This window comes from Lactuca serriola, chromosome 6, assembly GCF_051521515.1.
Source record: "Lactuca serriola cultivar US96UC23 chromosome 6, Lser_US96UC23_V15, whole genome shotgun sequence".
Taxonomy (NCBI): domain Eukaryota; kingdom Viridiplantae; phylum Streptophyta; class Magnoliopsida; order Asterales; family Asteraceae; genus Lactuca; species Lactuca serriola.
The window spans coordinates 112823974-112844319 of record NC_136413.1 but is presented as its reverse complement, the minus strand read 5'-3'; the positions used below and the strand labels follow the sequence as shown (position 1 = coordinate 112844319).

The following is a 20346-nucleotide window of genomic DNA, read 5'->3' as shown; positions in this document are numbered from 1 at the left end:
CACTGTGAAGATCCTATCTTCACCACTCCATTACTCCCGCTACCTCCAGTTCGGGTCATTATCGCTAGTATCCACTGGGCATTTCTTTCTACTATAATTTGGTGCCGAGCACCCCACGACCAACTAACTGAATTCCACCACATGCTGCATACCCGCACTGCTACTGACTGGAAATTCTGCTATTCCTCATCTGACTTCCGGATGAACTGAGACCACCCTGGTCCCTACCAACCTATCAATATATGGATTACCGGCTCCCACCGATCGCTGTCCCAACACAACTACTAGTCGCTCCGAACGACTTTCAAAGAAACTTCGACCACCTATAACTGCTCAATCTATTCTGCCATACAGGCACTACAATTCCTGGGATCCCCGATCCCCTATCTTGACACTAAGGTCCCTACCAGGTCCCACCTGTGCTGCTAAAACTCACGGGCCTCGCCCACGCGTCTCACCCAACCATACTACCAAGCAACCCTGCTCTCAGGTCTCACCTATATCGCTATTCTCATACGGGCCTCGCCCACGGGTCTCACCCAACTATATCCTGGAGCAGCTTCTCCCAAGGTCTTACCTCTTTAGGGCTATACAGGCAAACTCCCTATCATTCTCATCCCCTACCCATTCCTGCTCCCTATCTAATCACTAGGAGATAAGGGCCTCGCCCCAACTCCACCAACGAAGCTACTATGGAATGCTACGGCTTGCCCTCAGTCTTACATCACCTTCTATCACCGTCTGCTAGTGAATGCTACGGCTTCCCTGTAGTCTTACAACACTTTCCACCACTGACTGTTGGTGAATGCTACGGCTGCCCTGTAGTCTTACAGCACTTTCCACCACTGACTGCTAATGTGAAAGCACCCCATGCTATCAGTTCTCAAGATCTTCCTTCTGACTCACTCGAGCCCTACAGGCGATCCCCCATCCTGAATTCCCAACCACATACTAACCATCACCAGTACACGCACTGGCTGAGGGGTGGAGTTTCTCAAGCTCCCAACCCTGTACTTCTCAATCCATCAATGTTGTACCACTTCTTTTTCCTACTCAGAGGTCGCACACTCATTCTAGATATGCGTGCTCTTACCTTTGCACGCACGGGGGATCCTCCCCCACTTCGATCCTGCTTAACCCTTGCTGCTCAATGCTCGAAGAGAAATCCCAATCCTCGCTACCAATTTCATAAACAACCTGCTGAGGAACCCCAAGCTTACCATAGCTAGGGATCTAACCAATCCATTTCTAAAATCATACGGCTCCGAATTAGCGAGACATACCAAGTCCTTCCCAGGCATGCTACAGTTACTGCATCCTGAGCAACCTCCCCCAATAGGGCACATCCCCTAACTACCATTCAAATATCCAAGGTATGCGGATGGCATAAAACTCGATCACAATCAAGCAACACAAAAATAAAATGCTCATACCGATAATGATGCAGAACCATAACAATATAATCATGCACAAATAAAAGAACTGAAAACGGAAATCGCATACCTGCAACGTCCGATGCTGCTCGTGTCTCCATGGTAGTCATCTGAAAAGCCCTGCCTCCTATCACAGGAGCCTCTGCATAGCCCTGACGGCCGTCTGTGATCCTCAAAGTTGCAAGGGCAGGTGCCATCACCCGTCCTACTGAAAACAAACTGGGGCACTGGGCCTTCTTGTGGCCCCGCTGATTGCAGTGAAAACATATCATGTCTGATCCCTGTGTCGTGGTAGCAGTAAAATCCTTGCTAAAATGACCAGTCCGACCGCACTTGAAGCAGCCAGACTCACCGCCGCTACCACTCCTGCACGCGCCCCCGTGCGCCCTGCCACACTTCCCGCATCGGCTGGGGTCCTGATAATCCCTCGATCTCGAATCCGATCCCTTGGGCCTTTTGCCCGAACTCGCGGCTACCTGAACCTCATCCGGCTTCCTCTTCCGGATCTGCTCCAAATCAATTTCCCTCCCCCTGGCCCGAGAAATCATATCTTCCAGCATCTTACAGCCAAACCTGCTCACGAACTCCCTGATGTCAGCCCTCAACATCTCGTGATAACGGGCCTTCTTCATCTCCTCATCCGCGACATACTGCGGTACAAGAAGAGCCCTCTCCTTGAACTTAGCGGTGATCTCTGCCACAGTCTCAGTGGTCTGCGTCAAATCCTGAAACTCCCGTGCCAACTGTTGCACCTAAATAATTGGCGAAAACTCCGCCCTGAACCTGGCCGGGAAATCGCTCCAAGTCATCGCGTCAATGCGGCATCATCCCCCAGAGCATGACCAATCTCCTCCCACCAATCCCTCGCTTTGTCCTTCAAAAGACAGGAAGCGAGTCTGACCTTGTCCTCCTCAGGACACCGGCTCGTACGGAATGCATTGGAAACATCAGCCAACCATCTGCTGCTAGCGATGGGGTCCCTAGCCCCATGATAATATGGTGCCCCGCAAGCCCTGAACTCTCGAAATGTCAAGGTACACGCTCCCATCAATGCCATCATCTCGGTATGGAAGGCTCCCAACCTCTCATCCAAAATCTCCAATATACACTCCTTGACCGTGCCAAAGATCACATGAGTCTGATCTAGAATACTGCGCGTAACCTCGGCAGATATCAACTCCCTCATTCGCTCCTCGAGCTGCTCGGCCCCTGAACCCGAGCCTGATCCCTCTCTGGCGCCTGATCCGCCCGCTTGTCTCTCTCGCAACGTCACCATGCTGAAAATATACCACAACCACTATCAGAATACTGATCATTGATGCGAGACCAAACACACCCTACCAGGTTCCCGGTCTTGTCTCGGCCTTTCCCAAATCAAGTACGGATCCTCTGCTTTTAGTAGTACAGGCTCATACTACCTTCCACATCTATCCGTACTTTCCTCAGGAATTGCTTCGACTCCACCAGGTCCCTTATCCACTACTACTGCTCCCAGCACTATCTCGTCCTAGGCTTACCCTAAGGAAACCTATGACTCAACTCAACCAGTCCTCAGCTGCTGAAGGTCTCCTTGTGATGCCAATTAGCCATTACCTGGATACCATCACATGTGACGAGGCTCAGATAATCCTTCGAGTAAAAGACTCGTCCCTACAACAGTTAGACTCAAACGAGAGCTGCGCAATAGGGCCAAATCTAGCACTCTGAGATTATTCAACCCTGATCACATGTGACGTGACGTATTCACCTAAAGGAATCCTAGGGGAGAGAATGAGACGTTTAAATAGGCTCCAAGTCCCGAATTTAGGGTTTTCCTCGCACAGACCAGACTCGCCGAGTCTCCTTGGCCGACTCGCCGAGTCGGTCACTTACTCCTCGACTCGGATCCTGCTCGGAATCGCCGAGTTCCTCCTTGGACTCGCCGATTCGTCACTTAAAATTAGGGTTTCCTTTCCTTTCTTGGCCTTCCTGACTTTAGGTGTTACAACATCTCTATCAAATCTTGTAAACTCTAAAAGCTAAAAGGCTATATGCAAAACTCTCCAAATGCAAGTTCTAGATTCGCAGTTGTAAACTTCTTGGGTCATGTAGTGAGTGAGGAAGGAATTCATGTGGATCCTTCCAAGATCAAGGCCATTAAAGGCTGGGCGATTTCGAAAACACCAACAGAAATTCGAAAATTACTGGGTCTCGCAAGCTACTACCAAAGATTTATTCGGAACTTCTCCAAGATAGCCAAGCCCCTCACCACTTTGACACAAAAAGGCATACCCTTCAACTGGACGGACAAGCAAGAAGTTGCCTTCCAAACCTTGAAGCGAGCCCTCTATAGTGCTCCAGTGCTATCCTTACCATAGGGAACCAAAGACTTCATAGTATATTGCGATGCTTCGAACCAAGGGATAGGTTGTATCCTCATGCAGCGTGGAAAGGTGATAGCTTACGTGTCCAGGCAATTAAAGACACATGAAGTGAATTACACGACCCATGATCTCGAGCTGGGAGCCATGGTCTTCGCCCTAAAAATTTGGAGGCACTACCTATATGGTACAAAGTGTACCATCTTCACGAACCATAAAAGCCTCCGGCACATTCTAAATCAAAAGGAGTTGAACATGAGACATCGAAGGTGGTTTGAACTGCTAAACGATTATGAATGAGAGATCAAGTACCACCCACGCAAGGCTAACATGGTAGCCAATGCCCTGAGCAGGAAAGAATACTCAGGTCATCGGGTGAGAAATTATCAATAACCATCCACTCCCACCTAGCCTCTCAGATCAAGGGATCTCAAACCGGGCATTAATGTCGGAGAATGCTACAAATGAAATGATGTGTGGGATGGATAAAAACCTTGAAGCCAAAGATGACGGAGCTTACTACTTCATGAATAGAATCTGGATCTCAAAATTTGGGGGATTTAGAGAGATAGTCATGAACGAGGCTCATAAAACACGATATTCCGTCTACCCAGGTTCGGATAAAATGTAACTGGACATCAAACGACATTATTGGTGGCCAAATATAAAGGCAGAGATCACCACATATGTGGGCAAGTGTCTCACTTGTGCCAAAGTGAAATTAGAGTATCAGAAGCCCTCGGGGTTATTACAACAGCCAGTAATACCCAAGTGGAAATGGGAAAGGATTACCATGGACTTCATAACCAAATTACCTAAGACAGCAGACAAATTGGATGCTATCTGGGTGATTGTCGATAGGTTAACCAAATCCGCCCATTTCCTGCCAATCAAGGAATCATACAAGATGGAAAGATTAACACAAATCTATATAAAAGAGATTGTGAGACTTCATGGGGGTACCACTATCTATTATCTCGGATCGGGATAGTAGATTTACTTCACGATTTTGGCAGTCGCTCCAGAAGGAAATGGGTACAGAACTAGACATGAGCACTTCTTACCACCCGCAAACCGATGGCTAAAGTGAGAGAACCATCCAAACACTTAAAGATATGCTCCGAGCCTGCGTGATCGATTTTGGCAAACCCACTTGCCCTTAATTGAATTCTCGTACAACAACAGCTATCACACGAGTATAAGGGTTGCTGTTTTTGAGGCTTTGTATGGTCCACTTGCCCTTAATTGAATTCTCGTACAACAACAGCTATCACACAGGTATAAGGGTTGCTCTTTTTGAGGCTTTGTATGGTCGCAAATACAGGTCGCTTCTCTGTTGGGCTGAGGTGGGTGACACCCAGCTGGCAAAAGGGCAATCACCAGCAGCTCTCTTATAGGACCGGAGATCATTTGAGAAACGACAAAGAAGATAATTCAAATCAAAGCCCGACTCCAAGCATCGCGAGACCGACAAAAGAGTTATGCTGAAAAACGACGAAAGCCCCTGGAATTCCAAGTCGGAGATCGGGTGCTATTAAAGGTCTCTCTCTGGAAAGGGATGATCCATTTTGGGAAGCGGGGAAAAATAATCCGCGATACATCGGTCCATTCGAGATTCTTTCACAGATTGGTCTAGTGGCTTATAAGTTGCAGCTACATGCGGAGCTCAGCAACGTACACCTTGTGTTCCACGTCTCGAACCTGAAAAAGTGCTTATCAGATGAAACCTTTGTCATTCCTCTATAAGAGATTGAAGTAAACGAGAATCTCTTTTTCGTCGAAGAACCGGTTGAGATAATGGATAGGGAAATGAAGCGCACAAAACAGAGTCGCATTCCGATTGTGAAGGTTCGATGGAACGTTAAGCGTGGACCGGAATTCACATGGGAATGCGAAGACCAGATGAAGCCGAAGTACCCTCACCTATTCTCTCATTCATAGTTCTATCTTTCAAAAGAATTTCGAGACGGAATTCCCTCTAATGGGGGGATGATGTCACAACTAGCATTTTTAGCTAGGAAATTTTGTCGTCATGTAGAATCAACTCTTATATAACTTGTAATCTAAGTTGATTCCATGTACTATGCTCATTCAAAATCAACCATTTAATTTAAGTTTTTTCCTTCCCTCTCATTCTCGGCCCACATCAACAAAAAACTCATTTGAACTTGCCACCTTACTAATGACCAACAACCAACAACGTAATTACCTCTTAAATCTCAATGCATCTAACTTATAACCCTCATGTAATAACCATTTCTCTCTCTCTCTCTCCTTCTTCTTCTTAAACTCTCGGCCAAGCTTCTTCCCACCACCACCTTCATTTTTTTTCTAGTCACTACATTCCTCCAAGAACTCCAAGCAAAAATCCATCCATTTCTTCCAAAAAAATTGTGTATGCTTTTGTGTGTGCTCAAGAATACATCATCAAGGTTCATCATTTTGGTAAGCTACTCTCTAATTATGATGATTTACTTCATTTTGTGATAAACTTCACTCCTTAACACATCATTTCGTGATCCATGACCTTAGATCCATCTTAAGTTCGAAAACTCCACTTAAGAGGCTTCCTGGGCCGAAATCCTTTCTCATTCTTCATCAAAAACCGAAATCTTCAAACCAATGTGAGTTCATACCCCCTATTTTTAGGTTTTTACTATGCTTTAGGGGAGAATACAAGTTGTTATGTGTATATCTATGTGTATATGCATGATTTTGTGTGTTTTTCATGATATAAGTGTGATTTTGTTATAAACTTCATAAACTTGAAAATATGCTAAATATGAGGATATTTGTAGAACACAAACACCTATTACAACTTATTACAGAAAGAAAAGGTAAAACACTTCAAAGTTGTTTAAAACTAAGAAAATTACATGAGAGGACCAAAATGATTAAAAAATCAAAGTGAGGTTATTATATATATATATATATATATATATATATATATATATATATATATATATATATCACAGTTTTAAGGGACCAAAAAAGGATTTATTTTTGATAAACACGAATCTTTATGGTATTTGTGATTTTAAAAGGGCTAAAAATGTAAATTAACACAAATGGGCCTCATTTGGGATTTCACGGCTTTTGGGCCAAAATTGTAAATTTTTGGACTTTTCTAGGCTTAAGTGTCATTTTAAACAAAGTTGTGCAAAAAATGTAAATTTTCAATAAAAAGGGCTGAAAATATAAATTTATTTGGGCCAAAAAGATAAATTTATTTATAAATGGGGCCGAGAATGCACATTTTCATAAACTTAAGCCAAAAATGATATTTTTGACAAAAGTGGGTTAAAAATGTTATTTTTACTTAAAACTAGCCTTAAATAGAAACTTTTGGCCTTAAAGGACCTAAAGTTTCATTTTTACCAAAAGGTGCCTTCATTGTAAATTTTTGCTTTTACGGACCAAAAATGTCTTTTTACTAAAAGTGGGTTTTTTATGTCATTTTGGTAAACAACTAAACTTAACAACCAATGTAACAACAAACGGATCAATATGTCACTTTCATGCTTATTGGGCCTGGAATATAATTTACATGTTTAATGGGCCTTAGTTGTCCTTTTACATGTTTATTGGGCCTGAAATATAATTTAAATGTTTACTGGGCCTTAGTTGTCCTTTTACATGTTTATTGGGCCTGAAATATAACTTACATGTTTAGTGGGCCTTAGTTGTCCCTTTTACATGTTTATTAGGTTTGGAATATAATTTACATATCAAGTGGGCCTTAGTTGTCCCTTTTACATGTTTATTGGGCCTGGAATATAATTTACATGTTAAGTGGGCCTTAGTTGTCCTTTTACATGTTTATTGGGCCTGGAATACACCTTGCATGCTTATTGAGGATGGAATTTAATTTACATGTTTAATGGACCTTAGTTGTCCTTTTACATGTTTAATTGGGCCTGGAATACACCTTACATGTTTATTGGGATTTCGTGGTCCATCTACATGCTTGATAATTTCACACATTCACAAACATACACAGTGGGCTTTGAAAACTAAATACTTACACGAAAACAATATACTTTGTGCAACTTCATATTCGCGTAAATTTGGTTAAGGATCTTGTGAGAAATTTCGTTTGGCACCTATTTTGTGAACAATCGTAGCATGTAGTTAAAACCAGAGTCTCCTAGAGGGAGAGTGATAGTTTGTGTATAGATCTATACGGGGGTGACACCCCACACCTGTGGGCTTTGAAAACTAAATACTTACACAAAAACAATATACTTTGTGCAACTTCATATTCGCGTAAATTTGGTTAAGGATCTTGTGAGACATTTCGTTTGACACCTATTTTGTGAACAATCGTAGCATGTAGTTAAAACCAGAGTCTCCTAGAGGGATAGTGATAGTTTGTGTATAGATCTATACGGGGATGACACCCCACACTTGAGTTGTTCTCAACAGTTAGACTAGGCCAATCTAGGGTGACAAACCTCACCGTAAACCCGTCGGCGTCCCAAAAACGTCATGACATGCGAAATTTTCATTATTAAGTATGGTTATAACGACTCATTTAGAGGGATTAACACCATTATAAAATTTACGTAATACAACATTTGTCGATAATACGTGAACACACACTCATTTGTATTCAGTTTTAGGGTAATGAAATCACAATGTCTTTTTATAAACAGACAACATCGGGTTGTCTGGAATTATTCGCTTCATACACTCACAAACATTAGCACATATGCATTAATACGATATCTGACACAAACATTTCAAACCGTTTTTCAGAAAATATCGGATTTTGACCAAAACTGTATATAACTAACTCAAAAGGACCACCAATAAAAAAAAAGTCGAGATTTTGACTAAAATCCCAAAAAACTACATACTACAAGGACCATTTTTGCAATTTTGTCTTATTATTAATTTTTTTTTTTTTTGTAGTTATTGGTTTACCTATATTCCGAAAACATATAATTATAGACAGTAAGATTGTATAAACAATAAATAAAGACATTTAAAAAATTAATTAGGATGTCCATATTGCAATATAGGATGTCTTTTTAGCCAACCCCATAAATAAAAAACTAATTTTATCGGCCAACCCGAACGGTCACTACACTAGTTAAATCTTAGAACGGGAGTAATGTTAGAGTTATGATTGGATGCCTTGTCACACCTAGTTTTTGTAAAACAACCTTATATTTGACTTTGACTTTCTTCGTCTCTCTCATCTAACAAAGCAACAATTCGTTTGTTTCTTTGATCCAACTTTTCATCCCCATTCACCCGCAATATCCGCTAAACTTTATCATTCTTTGTTAATCCAACTCTTCTTTCACACTCGTAAGTCAACTCTTAATCCTCTTTCTTTACGCTTATGCAAAGAACGATTAAAGTTGATTTGATCTAGAAGTATGCTATTGCTATAAAAAAAATGACTCTATTGTTCTACTTTATGTTATCATTCATGTATTTGGAATTTGGTTTTTAGGGTTTAGTATTCGATTCAGTTATGGAAATCTGGTTACTGTTGGGAATTTTGAATGGTATGAGATCGTGAGGGTTTGATGTTCAACGATCTGCGTGAAAAAACTGTTGTTTTAGTAGAATTGAAGGTTAAGTGTTGGATAAAACTTAAAAGGCGTTTAGTAGAGAATGGATAATCCTAATTATTTTGGTAATAGACATGATGAGCATCTGGGTGTGAACAAGATTGGAAAAAATATCAGGAAAAGTCCACCACCGTATTTCGCTAATCCGGCCATACAACCACCGTACCCTCAGGTCTACACCGTCAACAAAAATGATTTCAGAGATACCGTTCAACGTCTTACTGGTTCACCTTCACACCACCAAGAACCACCTCCTGGACCTCACCGGAGCTCACCTATCCGAATGCAAAAAATCCGTCCACCAAGATTAGCACCTATAAACGTCTACAGGCCCCAAATGCCACTTCTCCCGCCAAGACCTGCCGCCCAATATGGCCAACCACCACCAATGACTTCCGGCGACCATATGGGGTGGCCAAACGCAGCAGAGTCTCCTATCTCAGCTTATATGCGTTACCTTCAGCATTCTGTCTTGGATTCAGATTCAGGCCTAAGACCACCACCACCTCTTTTTCCTTCTCCAAGAATGACCGGACCACCACCACTTCTTCCATCTCCGGTAACAAACCGCCCTCTTAATCCGCCATCACCTACTTCTCAGTTCCTTCTGTCATCACCCTCTGGTTACTTGAATCTATTGTCTCCTCTATCACCTTACCCATTGCTTTCTCCTGGTTATCGGTTTCCACCGCCACTCACACAGGATTTTTCATTTTCACCGGTGGCGGCTCAATCAGGAATCTTTGGTCCTCGGCCACCACCTCCACCTTCTCCCGGCATGGGTTTTCCATCACCGGGGTTCTTCCAATTTTCTAGTCCCAGATGGAGGGATTAGCACCCATGGTTCCCCACGGTGTTTCTTTTGTAGAAATAGGCAAGGGTTCGGATACTGGTGGTGTGTAGCTCTGAGGTTGCAGTAAGAATGAGCTTTTTACAGGAAAGATCGTAATGTCAGTTGTACCACCCAAAGTGTAAGGTAGATTGGATGCATAGACTCCCAGAAGTTGATTTTGTTCATAGATTATAGATGTTTTTATGTAAACTTGCACTTGTTTAATAATATATGTTTGTACACATGATCTGCTTATTTCTTGGAGATATTCTAGTCTAATTCTTTACATAATGTAACGAATAGCATGAGTGTTTTACAACAAAAATCCAAATAGAATATTGGACATACGTTTTCCTACAAAAGGCCATACGTTTTCAAGTTGATAGATTTTAATTATTACAAAACATCACTGCGGTTTGAAACTTTTTACTATCATTTTGAAGACTGGTTTTCTTTATTACACACAAACTTGAATGACCATTGTCTCATAAACCACTCAACCCAAAATAAACATCAACGTTTCATCCAAATCAAGGTCATTTTTTCAAACATCACTTGGAAAAAAAAAAAAAGATACTGTTAACCAAAATAGCAGGGGGGGAATTAGGTATAACTAGCAGAGTCTCTATAATCCTTACTAAAACTTTAACAGTAGATGGACAAATATTTCACTAAATTTGATTGAGCAAAATGCAATCTTTTACATATTTGTTGGTAATAGCCGATTCCATTCCGACAAGCTTCGGAACCAGCAATTACCTTTTCCGACCACCACGTTCTCTTAAAGACAGAGAAAGCATTTCGCCTCCACCAACATTGTAATACGCAAGAGACAAATTGTCCTTCAAAAACCCTGCCTTCCCACTCAGTTTCTGTTTGTTTGCTGGCAGCTGAATGTCTCCAGCAATTTTCTCTTTCAAACTCCCAACTGTCTCCGACAATGACTGAATCGTTATCTCAAGTATTTGTCCTTTCAGATTTCCTTCATCAAGATTTGGCACCGATACAGCAATACGAATAGGTCCCTATAAATAAAAAAAAAAAAAAAAAAGATTTCAATAAACATATAACAGCAATACACATGACTAAATGAAGGGCAATCATGTCTTTTGTAAAGAGTTTTAAAAAAGAAACGTACCGGATGTTGAGCCAAGAACTGATCCTCAGGGACAAGAAAAGAATCATCAAGTCTTTGCTTCTTCGGCTCAGGTTCTTCAGGAAGTGGAGGAGGAGCTTCCTCCGGTGGCGGCGGCGGCAGCATTCCTTGAGGCATAGGCAGTGGAGGAGCCATAACCATCCCATGCTGGGTCATAAAAGGACGCGGTGGCAGCGGTGTAAACTGAGATCCCGGTGGCAGCGGCACCGGAATACTAGCCGGATTAACCGGAAGCGGCGGCCGGTTCATATAACCCTGCTGACCATAACCCATTTGCATCGCCGGCGGAGGCGGCACCTGTCTTTGCGGCATAACCATCGTGGGCGGCCTCACTGGCGGCGGGACACCTGCGTACTGCACGGCACCAGGGGGGACACGAGGCATATTCAAGGCGAGCCCAGGCGGTGGAGGAAGCGGGCGAACCGAGGGAACACCAGGCCGTGGAGGAGGAGCAGCAGGACCCGGAAGATTCCGGCCATCATCAAGTAGATCATCGGCATTCTGGGACATGGCCTGAGTTGCAGTCCGGCCAATACTTCCGGTGTGTCCATCCCAAATCACTTGTTTTGGCTGCTGCTCATCATTCTTTTTCTCAATCTCTTGTTTGACCGCATTTGACACCTCTTCCTCGGTTGTCCCGAAAATATCCGGGCGGGTTCGGGCAAGCCCCACAATATTTTTAGAAATTTCATCATCTTGAGCAAGTGTTGTCTCCCGAATCTTTGCAAACATTCTCTCTTTTTGTTCTTTATATTTCGGATCAATAAGAGAGATTCGCATATGCTCCGACATTTCACTGACCGGAATTAATTCTCCGGTGATCGGAGAAACCACAAATTTAGTCGGATTTCGCTCCGCCGGAATCCTATCCTCCGGCCGCTTCCAGTTCTTCACGATCCTCATTGGCGGCTCGTTTTCCTCCGCCACCACCCTCACCCTGGCAGCAACCACCTCCTTTCCATTTCCGTTTCCATCATCACCATTCTCTTCCAAACTTGCCGCCCGCATACCCTCTTGAACAAGTTGTACTTCCTCTTCATCCATTTCCATTTCAACTTCCTTCCCGGGCTCCATCACCTCCTCCTCTTCCTCCACCGCTGCCGCCATCTTGCTCCTCCTTATAACCTCCTCGAGAGTCATCGGAGGCGGCAAATCATCATCCTCATCATCTGCAAAATCAATAGTTTCCACCACTACAAAATCATGCCAATCGATCATGGACATTAACAATCTTTCTTGCTCAATTTCATCTTCGGCTTTCTGTCTCGCCTGTTCTTGAGACTGCTCCCATTCGAGGCGGTGCAACCCACGTTCGAGCACCGTGGTCATGTCCGCAACACTTTTTTTCAGCTTTTCTGGCAACCCTTTGGGCGGCATTAGGACTTTCGAGTAGGCATCCGCCAGTGATGTAAAGAACATAAACATACTATGAGTCGGCTTCAGAAAATGGAATTGAGGATTGTTATTTTCACGACTCGTTAATCCTGTCAAAAAAGATTTCCCATTTCTTGCTACAAATTGGGCAGTGAGTTTGATTATATCCAACTCCTCCCCGGTGATCCCTTCCGGCAGCCGGATTGAGTACTGCTCAGCCTCCGGCGGGTCGAGAATTTTCCGAACGGGTCGAAATTTTGCCGACGGGTCAGTCTTCTCCGGTGCATCACCGTCTGCCGGAGCAGAAGACGGGGTGGCTTCCGGTGGTGGCGTGTCGGATTGTTGTGCCGGATTTTGATTCTGTGAACGGAATTCTGAAAGGCGATGTTGGTAGTAAGCATGATAGGGATCAGAACCATTCAAGAAATTGAATTTGGGATTTGCTGCATTGCTGATGATGATTCTTTTTTCAAATTCTGGTCCATTTTTTGCCACAAAACCGGCGGTTTTGTCCACAATTATCCGGATGTCTGGTGGTGGATGTATGATTCCGATTGTTCTGGTGTGTGTGGCGATTGATGCAGGGGCGGAATTGGACTTATTCTGGTCATCCTCAGCCTCTGGCATAGGCTCATCTTGTACTTGGGATGGCGGAAGTGGGCCCAGATTGCCATCGGAAGGTGGTGCCGGGAGGGGCAAAATCGGCAATGAGCCCAACATTTGTCTCTGTTACCAAAAATATCCTTCAAAACGTAGAATAGAATCGGCACCTCCACAGAATCTAGTTTCAGTAGCAGTTTACCATAATACCCTGCAAGGAAAAAAAACTAGAGTTATGTACTTCCAAGTGACATTAACAACATTATGGAGATAGAATCATGATTGTGTTAAAGAGTTGAGGCACAGTTGGTAGCAACAGTAAGTTCATCAAAACTATCAAGGCTACCTGCAACATTGTAGTCCTTTCAAAAAACTTTCTTATTATAGCAGTGAAAATTGCTTTGTATTCATATGAATTTGCTATACTTGGGTAGCTTTTTCAAAATACAATGTTGTAATAGGAAGAAATCATAATAGAATCCTATAAGGCCATAAGGGACATATCAATGATTGTATATTGATACTTCTTTCATTTAACCCAAACCATAATTAGGGGTTTGGTAAATTCTCAAAATTACTTTCCCTTATTGGCATTGCTAACATGTATCAGAGCAGGTCGACCTACTGACTCATTTTGTTCCAAAAGTGATATGCATTTCATATATACAAGCATGTTAACGACAATTATAATTTCCAAGAAAACTTCAATTAAGGAGTTGGAAATGTCTTTGTTCATACTATTAGATTCCATTTTCCATTTCGTATACCTAAACTTCCGTTAAGGAAATGTCGCTTGAGTTGTGAGAACGAATTTACAAAAAACTGAATAAGTTTCATCTTAGGAAACCAGAGATCAAAATCCAGCATTCAACTACACAGAAACTGCTTAAAATGAAGCGCGTATACACAGAAACTGAGAATAAAACCATACAAAAAGGTAGAATACAAATGAAATTGGATATTTTTTGCAGCAAATCACAAAAACCCTAATGTTAACAAACAAACAAATTAGGCGATTAGAGTCTCAATAGTTCGAGAACTTACCGTTGAACTATTGGTGTTGCACTAGCAAGAGATGAGAGATGAACAAAAAACCAAGCAAGATTGCGTAACGATGGATGTTGCACCGTGACGCCGACGAAGGAACCAGGTGAAAGGCTATCAATCGCAGGCGCGAATACAGAAAAAGAAGATCGCGAAAATAATGGTTCCCTATGCCCAATTAACCTATTTAATTTCAAATTAAAAATATGATACGGCCCGTTTGACCCATGGAGTACTCTTATTATGGCCCAAAGATACATGTCCACATACGATAACCGAAAAAATAGGCACATAGGCTTTTTTTTTTTTTCCTTCGTATTTTCCTTTGTAATTGTTTCGATATTATAAGCTTTCATTATGCAGTAACATGATCGTAACTCATCCCTTAATCATCCGTACTAGTTTCAAGAAACTCATTTTCTTCTTCTTCTTCTACAAAGTCAAGTTTCTTAGCAATCACATTATCTTCTTAAAAATATCGATAAAGCGGAAATGCAATAGACAATTGTTGATCTCACACGTAAAGGATAGTTCTAACGACATGGTTTATTCATAGAAGAAATATTTATATGACGTTAACATTGTGTACATGGAGTTGGAGGTAGCTCGAGGTTTGTTGTTATTGGTTTGTCATGTGGTAGTATGCATCAACCACTCACCGTCTTCCTATTTTTAATTTTGTAGATGGTTTCGATAACTTGTTTACTTTGGATATTAGACATGGTAGTGTTTTCACAAGATCTCGAGGAAGAAGATACATAGACAAGATTTTGAGCTTCACTGATTATGTAAACATCTATGAGTTTTCGGTTTATGAGTTGAATACAATATTGTTTGAACTTAGGGAATTAGGGTATAGTCCGTTACTGACTAATTGTGACAACCCGAAATTTCTATTATGTACATCCATTCAATTCAATCACAATCAAACTTGTTTCTGCTATCTTTTAGCATTGTTTAGGGTCTGTTTGAGTGTTTTAAGTCTAGTACATTCAAGGAATTAGTGTTAGGAAGTATATGCTAGAGTTCATGGTGCAAAATTCAAGCCGAAAAACTCCAAGTCTTGGAGTTTATGGCCGTAAACTAGAGATTACAGCCGTAATCTCTTGGTTGGCCGTAAACTCCTCCCGTATACATGATATTCCTTCATTATTCTCTCTCAACTATCATCAAGAGTTTTCATCTTGATCTTCAAATAAGTGTTTCTTCCATTTGTTGTTGATACCTTGCTTAAATCTAGTGAAACCCTATGATTTCATCAATGATTTCATCTTTTTTAGGTAGATCTTCAAATCTTCATCACTTACACCAAGAACACCAAGAAAACATACTAGTTCTTGGACTGTGAACACCTCCTTCAGACTTCAAAACGTAAGTATATTTCCATGTACTAGTTATGTTATAGAAGCTCTTAACATACACCCTTGAAAATAACCATTTCCCAAGAAAAATGAGAGTTTACAACCATGAGCATCTCCTTTGGCCGTAAACCCTCCTCAAGATCTTCTTTGGCCATAAACACCATGGCCGAAAACTCCATGACCGTGAACCCCTTTGTGTGGTCGTAAACCCCCTTAATACAATCATATGTGATTGGTGGAAAATGAGAGAATGATTGAAGTGTGAGGAGAGAGGATGGATGTTCCATCTCTAAGAACGTGGGAAATGGTTGATGATTGATGGAAGGGTACAAGGAAGTGACTAGGGATGGTGGGGAGGAGTGTGGGTTAGTCATGGAGTGGGTATGGTGGTTGCTTGTGTCATAAATTAAGGAAAAGTCAACACTCCATCTCTTGTACTTCACCCACCCTTATTGGATAAGGCTTATCCCCAAAAATGTGATTAATTAATAAATATGGGGCCTTATATGTTAAAATAAAGTTTTGGGTGATAATCCCGCTTTAAAACAATTAAAAACAGGCCTAAAACGCAAAACTAGTCAAAAACCGGGTGAAAAAGAGCTCTCTGCGAGGCCTCTCGGTCCTAGGCCGAGGTTCGGTCCCTTCTGCTGCTGGGCCGAAGGCGAAAGGGTAGGAGGCGAAATGGACCGAAGGTACCTTCAGTTCCTTGTGCGAGGTTTGGTTCATCATGCGAGGCTCGGTCCGAAAGGGAAGGTTCGGGTTTGGTCTGCTGAGCTTCGGTCCGAAGGGGGTTCGCTTCTGACAAGTTCGCTTCCTAAAAGGGTTCGGCTCCTTAAGAGGGTTCGGCTCCTTAAGAGGGGTTCCGGGTCCTTAAGTCTATTTTATCCGTTTTTACCCCGTTTTAAGTGGTTTTTGACCTAGTTAAGGGTCGGGATGGCCCGAAAGACTATAAAAAGTTTAAGAAACTTTTGAGAGAGATTTGGGAGAGATTTCACATTCTTGGAGAGATTTCTCATACAAAGAGAGATTTGGGAGAGATTTCACATACTTGGAGAGATTTCTCATATGGAGAGAGATTTGGGAGAGATTCTCGATAAAGAGAGATAGAGTGAAAACCATTGAGAGAGGTTTCGTGTGTGACATTTGTGAGTGTCCGTCTTCGTAACGCAAGGTCCGTAAGCCCCACTAAGCCATGTTTAAGGATCTTACACACTCCCAATGAGTATGCAACATTGTTTTATCGGTTTGGTTCGATATTTACCACAGTTTTAGGTTAATGAAATCTAGATATACAAACTTTTCAATTTATGATTTCTCATTAGAATAACGAGTTGTACGGAAATAACATAGCGTAAACCCTAGTACACAAGGGTTAATTGAGTTGACTGGTTTGACTTGTTGACTTTAGTTGACTTTGACTTGACCGAAAATTAACGGTTGTCACATCATCCCCCCGTTAGAGGGAATTTCGTCCCGAAATTTGCATTTTGATTGGGGATTCAAGAGTTCGGGAAGAGAGGTGGGTACTTTTTGGTGTACAAGAAATTGGTATGGCGGGGACCAATCCGCCCGATGTTAAATGACGCCTTGGAATTTCTTATTGTAACTTGAGCTAAGTCAATTTAAAGGAGTTATTGTTTTGAAATGATAGTGTATTCTATGTGTGCCTTTATGCTCCCCGCTACAAAGTGGAGAGTCTCGCTCATTTCGATTCTGCTAAGTGGTAAGTGGTCATTCCCACGCTTTACCGAAGTTAATCCCCCAACCTATTTACATGTCGCCTAAGGTTTAAACAACCCCTTTTGTTTTGCCCGTTGGTTTGCTGTTGGTAGGCCATACTCAAGTCCAACCTTGTTCCGTGTAAGGGTTGCCAGGGTGAAGAAACGAATCTACTATCTCTGTTAGAGATAATAGATATTAATAGACCCTGTGGTCGCATAATCTCTTTGATGTACGTTCTAGTCAATTCCTCCATCATGTCGGTTTCTTTGATTAGCAGGGAGTGTGCGGATTCGGCCAGTCTGTCGACGGTTACCCAAATGGTATTAAGACCATCCATTGCATTGGGTAGCTTGGTTATGAAGCCCATGGTTAGCCGCTCCCACTTCCTTTCAGGTATCACTGGTTGTTGTAGGAGACGCGAAGGCTTCCTTTATTCTCTCTTGACACTGGCACAAGTCCGATACTTGCCCACATGTGTAACGATATCTGCTTTCCTATTCGCCCACTGAGGGTACTTTTTGAGGTCCGGACACATCTTGTCTGAGCCTGGATGAAGGGGAGTAGCGAGTTTTTCATGTGCTTCGTTCGTGACATTATTTATGAATCCATCGACCTCGGTGTCCAGATCCGGTTCATGGGATAACATGCTCCGTCGTCTTTTCCTTCTAGGTTCTTATGATCGGTGAAGATTGTATGCTTCGTGTCGTAGAGATGGTGCCTCTAGACCTCTAGGGCGAACACTACCACTCCTAGTTCGAGGTCATGCGTTACCTAGCCGACCTCGTACGTCTTTAGCTGTCTTAAGTCATAAGTAATAACTTATCCTCGGAGCATTACATAGGGCCTGCTGCAGTGTTCCTCGATTGCTTAGCTCGGTAGGAAGCATGAGGGTTTGGTTTACGCGACTAGACTTATTCGGATGGTAGGATGTTCACTCGTCCTCCTGGAAAACCTTGACCCGAAGTTCATGGCAGGACTCGTACCTGGTCCATCTATCATTAACTTGCGCATATAAGTCGTATGTACTTAAGGTTGGCAAGACAGTTGGATGGGTGACTCTGCCCCAAGTCCACAACCAGACATGGAACAGGAAATAGGGCAGGAGCACACATCCAATGTCCGTAAAATCTTAATTGTACATTATCCTCGCGTATACATGTATTAGTGGTAGACTAACCGTATCCGTCCCAAGCTTCTATGCGTGAACCTTGTCTGCTGTATGCGTGACATTCCCGAAGGGTCTCCTGGAAATACTTGTGATAAGGTTTCGGAAGGTATAACACTCCTCTGGTGTGTGTTTTGGAGTTTCACAGCGAGAGATGACTCGGAGGTCCGTGCTAGATGTTTATGGGAGACAAAGGTTTCGATATTCGGTGGGTTAGGTGAAGGGTCCTTTCGTAGCCGTTAAATTGGGAAGATAATGACTATACCAATTGAAATTGAATGGTGACAACAGTATCTTTTTAGATAAAACATGTGTTAAGATGTATTCATAAGAAGCACTCATTAGAGTGATAGAGTATCTTGTGTTTCTTTTCAGTGTGTTCCGTTTTGTTCAATGTTATTATTACTGCAGATGGTTCATACCACAGTGTCTAGCACTGGTAGTGGGTGTGTTCTGATAGTTAGTAATGATACTCTATATCATGATCCCTGACAGGTTACTTTGTGATCGAGCGGTATATGTACGTCGTATGTAATTTGATATTGGTGAAATCGTCGAGTGGGTGGCTCCACTCAATTCCCACTACTAGACATGGAACAGGATTCAGGATGGAATTATTTGTTTCAAGACTTTAGTATTTTGATTATAATTAACCCCGATGTATGTACAAAGTCATCACAGCTTACATGTAATGATCCTAAGGTCATATATGAGTGTATTTGGTTTGATTTGAACGAGAGATTATTTTAACTACTTTTAAAAAGATGGTGATTTTAGCAAGCATACCAAATTCATTACAAACATATGGTACTTAAACATTTTTGTCGTTGGAAACATTACAAAAGTCCTAATATGGTTCCCTTGCTACTCCTGCTGGTGAGTTCATCACACTCCTCCTGCTCCCCCGTCATTCTTCTCAGTTGGACACTCTCTCTTGAAGTGTCCCGTTTCACCGCATAGGTAGCATACTGGACTTACACTAGTATTGGTGGTTGAAGCGATGTGTTGAGTCGGGGCCTTACAGAAACGGACGATATGCCCTTTCCTGTTGCAGTTGTTACAGTGTAAAATCCAGCAAGCTCCTGTGTGATGGTAGTTACACTTGTTACACTTTGGGAGTGCTCCCATATATTTCTTGTCTGATGCTTGAGCGATAGATGTTGTGGCTGATGTCGAGGTATGTGTTGTGACTGCTGTCGTAATTGTAGGGGTGGCTATGGGTTGTTGTCTTTTAGCGAATCTTTTAGATTGGTTGCGCTCCTTTTTGTTCCAAAACTTTCGCTTCTTGTTCGTAGGTTTGTGGCCTGAGGTATTTTCGTTGGTAGACGCCCGCTGGTGTTCTTGATTGCTATTGTGGTTAGCATTTCCGACACCATCTCCGTGTCTGTTGGCGTGGTTAGAATTAAGTTGTACCATGACGGCTGCCACGGCTGTCGTGACTGCAGCTTGAAAAGTAGCAGAGTCTATCTGCAAGGTTAGCACCTTTCTAGTTGGTTGGTTGCCTCTTGGTGAAGACATAACTCTGTTTCACGATGAAAACGACTTCGTGAGTGGGGATAATTATCTCAAGTGCATTCTTACGATTTATATTCACATATATAAATTTTTGCACATTACTGTACTATTCCTAGTGTTTCTGCTAACATTCCTGATACGAAGTTATGGTAGTGGGTAGAAGTAGGTTTCATACGGGCGTTTTAAGATTTACTCATCT

At 42.3% G+C, this 20346-nt stretch overlaps 2 protein-coding genes across 2 annotated transcripts; one reads left to right on the top strand and one right to left on the bottom strand.

Annotated features, from left to right (window-relative positions):
* Nucleotides 1-8941: 8941 nt before the first annotated feature.
* LOC145056676 (protein HAIKU1-like) lies at nucleotides 8942-10452 on the top strand. Its single transcript, XM_079004383.1, has one exon. It carries the CDS (start codon nucleotides 9422-9424, stop codon nucleotides 10211-10213), a length of 792 nt encoding a protein of 263 aa, XP_078860509.1. The 5' UTR covers nucleotides 8942-9421; the 3' UTR covers nucleotides 10214-10452.
* Nucleotides 10453-10679: 227 nt separating this feature from the next.
* Nucleotides 10680-14548, bottom strand: LOC145056675 (SWAP (Suppressor-of-White-APricot)/surp domain-containing protein / ubiquitin family protein). Its single transcript, XM_079004382.1, has 3 exons — nucleotides 14385-14548; nucleotides 11349-13551; nucleotides 10680-11235 (listed from the first exon to the last, which is right to left on the bottom strand). The coding sequence occupies exons 2-3, from the start codon at nucleotides 13458-13460 to the stop codon at nucleotides 10966-10968; spliced, it is 2382 nt and encodes a 793-aa protein (XP_078860508.1). The 5' UTR covers nucleotides 13461-13551; nucleotides 14385-14548; the 3' UTR covers nucleotides 10680-10965.
* Nucleotides 14549-20346: the final 5798 nt, after the last annotated feature.